General features: G+C 58.9%; 1 protein-coding gene across 2 annotated transcripts in view; it reads left to right on the top strand.

Annotated features, from left to right (window-relative positions):
* MLXIPL (MLX interacting protein like) overlaps positions 1-2,594 on the top strand; it is a 20,184-nt gene that overhangs the window by 2,435 nt on the left and 15,155 nt on the right. Inside the window, exon 2 of one of the 2 annotated variants that reach the window (XM_004705625.2) lies at positions 989-1,095. In XM_004705625.2, coding sequence (XP_004705682.1) covers positions 989-1,095 — 107 coding nt within the window. Of the gene's footprint in view, positions 1-988; positions 1,096-1,178; positions 1,767-2,594 lie in introns of those variants that run through there. The other variant, XM_045285919.1, reaches the window with a different exon arrangement.

Here is a 2,594-nt window from a genome sequence, read left to right as displayed (position 1 = left end):
GGGTACTGGACTCTATTTGGGTAATGAGGCCTGATGTCCCCTGGGTGGCAGTTCCCTCCCTCCCTCCCTCTTTCCAAAGCAAACACAGGAGCTTGGAGACCAGAGAGGAGAGGGGACCCCGTGACCCAGGCACCCAAGGGGCTGTAGGGAGAGTGGCAAGGGGTCAGACTGCCACTCTACCTGCAGATCTGCCTCCGGTGAGCGAGCAGCCTGGCCATAGAAGGACGGTGGGCCAATTTGTGTCCTGCAAGACGCTGAGTAACCAGCAGGAGTCCTGGAGGGGGACTCCCCCAACTCCCCCACCTTGGAGAGTAGAGCAGCTTCCTCCCACCCCGCTGGGTGATGGCTAGATCTCTTAAGAGACTGTCAACCCCTGAGCCCTGAGACTTCCTTCTTGTGCACAGCCCTGGGAAGGGTCCCAGCCTACAGATCACCCCCTGCCCTGAGATTCTGGACAGGGCCAACAGCAGTCAGACAGTGAGGAGGTGCTGCTGCTGCAGCGAAGCCCCCTCTTATGGGGGCAAGAGCCCCATGCCACCCAGGCCCACTTCGGGCACACACACCCCTTCCCGGGCCTTTTGGGCCTAATGGGCAGGTGGATGAGGGAGAGAAAGCTGCAGGATCCTGTCACGTGATCCTAGGCACATCCCCCTCCCTTTCCAACCCCCAAGGTCCTTAAGTAAGACCAGGAGAGAGAGGCTGATGGGCATAGCGGTTCTAAGGACAGGGCTGAGAAACCGATTCAAGCCTGACTATAACCCTGAGGTAGGGAATCTAGCAGGCCACCCAGAGATCGCAAGCACACCCTCCTCCAAGCCCTGCCCTGTGGGCATTGTGAAGGTCCGGCTCTTGGGACTGGACTTTCAGGCCTGTTACAGGAAATGATAAGATTTGAGAGGTGACCCTCAAAATGCCACCCCAGCAGAAGTTGTCCCCTTCATCGGCCCCTTTCTCCACCATCCCGCTGACCCAGCCCTCTCCCCGACAGTGGCAAGCTGGTGTCCCCCAAGTGGAAGAATTTCAAAGGCCTCAAGCTGCTCTGCCGAGACAAGATCCGGCTCAACAACGCCATCTGGAGGGCATGGTACACCCAGTGTGAGTGGGGGGCACCAGGAGTCCTAGACAGCTTCTGCCATCTCTAGAGGGTTTGAGGAAGTGTCACCCCTGTGGGGTTTGGTTCCCTCTGAGTCACTCTCCCCACCACCACCAGACCCTAAATTCTAGGTAGAGATTTAGGGGCCACCCTAGGCCATCCTTCACCCCTCTGGTGGCATCATGCTTACATATCGGGCTGCAAACCACAAGGTCAGCAGTTCAAAACCACCAGCCACTTCACAGCAGAAAGATGAGGCTTTCTATTCCCATGAAGAGTTAAGGTCTTGGAAGCCCACAGGGGCCGTTCTACCTGGCCCAAGGGGGCCGCTGGGAGTCGGAACAGACTTAATCACTGTGAGCAGGGTTTTTGGTTTGGGGTGTAGTCAGAGGCTGATCACCCCAGCAGTGTACCTGCCTCAGGAGCACCCTGCAGGGCCTCTCTTCTCTACAGCCTTACCCCAACCCCAACCTCACCCCGAGGCAGGACAAGACACCCAGAAATTTCTGATGACCAGCTGAGACTCGAGCCCTTCAGGGTCCTCCCCAAGACAGAGCCTGGCTCCCATTGGCTGCAAGACCCATGGGCACTTTGGACACAACTGGGCCGTTCACATCACTTTACAAAGGAGGGAAGTACAGAGCCCCAGGCGCTTCCTTCTGTATTTCTGCAGGTGCAACCCCAAGATCTGGGAGGGTATCCCAAGAGACCATGTAGTACCAACCCAGGGGGGCATGAGGTGGAGGGTGCTGGGAAGAGGATGCTGGACTCACAGACACCCAGTGAAGCTTCCTACCCTGCCTCTGCCCAGGGCTAGTTTTCTGGGGCGGCAGGTCGCCTGACCTCTCTGAACCTGGTTCCTCTTCTGTGAGAAGAGGCCATGGGGCCTCCTTGTCAAGGCTGGCACAGCGATCAGGTCATGGGCATGGAAGAGCCTCATAGGTAGGTAGGTAGCAGGCACTTGGGTAGATGGGCTCTGCCCTGGAGAAGGCCACAGTTGTTTGGGAAAATGAGCCACGCCCCGGTGGCAGGGCCACAGAGGTCCCAGCACTCGGACCCAGCTCAATCCGATCCGGCCAGAGTTAAGGGTCATGCTGCTCTGGGAACTCAGCACTCCTCTGTCCTGGCTGCTGGGCTCTCCCGAGGCGAAGTTGAGCTTGTGAAGTCCAGGATTCTCATCATCTACCTCTGCCCGGAGCTCTCTGGCCACCCTGGGCATTCTTGGCATGAGCCATGGAGGCCGGGAGGCGAGTACTTGTGCAGGGTCACAGAACATGAAAGGAGCAGGCGAGGGCCTCCCTGTGCGGGTGCCCTTGGACAGTGGCCAGATGGCCGGCTCCCAGTCCTCGGCGCAGAACACAGGCCTCCCGGCAGAGCTGTGGGTGAGGTTGGCACCCTGGGCTTAGGCGAGTTGCTGCTGCCATTTCCGAGAACTTGCAGGATGGGCCCTGGCCAAACTAGGAAGCCGGCAGGGGGGAGTCAGCGTCCCTGCAGAGGGTCA

Source organism: Echinops telfairi, unplaced genomic scaffold (genome assembly GCF_000313985.2).
Source record: "Echinops telfairi isolate 266 unplaced genomic scaffold, ASM31398v2 ScPeMD7_5;HRSCAF=22, whole genome shotgun sequence".
In the NCBI taxonomy this organism is placed as follows: domain Eukaryota; kingdom Metazoa; phylum Chordata; class Mammalia; order Afrosoricida; family Tenrecidae; genus Echinops; species Echinops telfairi.
Note: the sequence above shows the minus strand (reverse complement) of the source record. Positions and strands in the feature narration are given on the sequence as shown.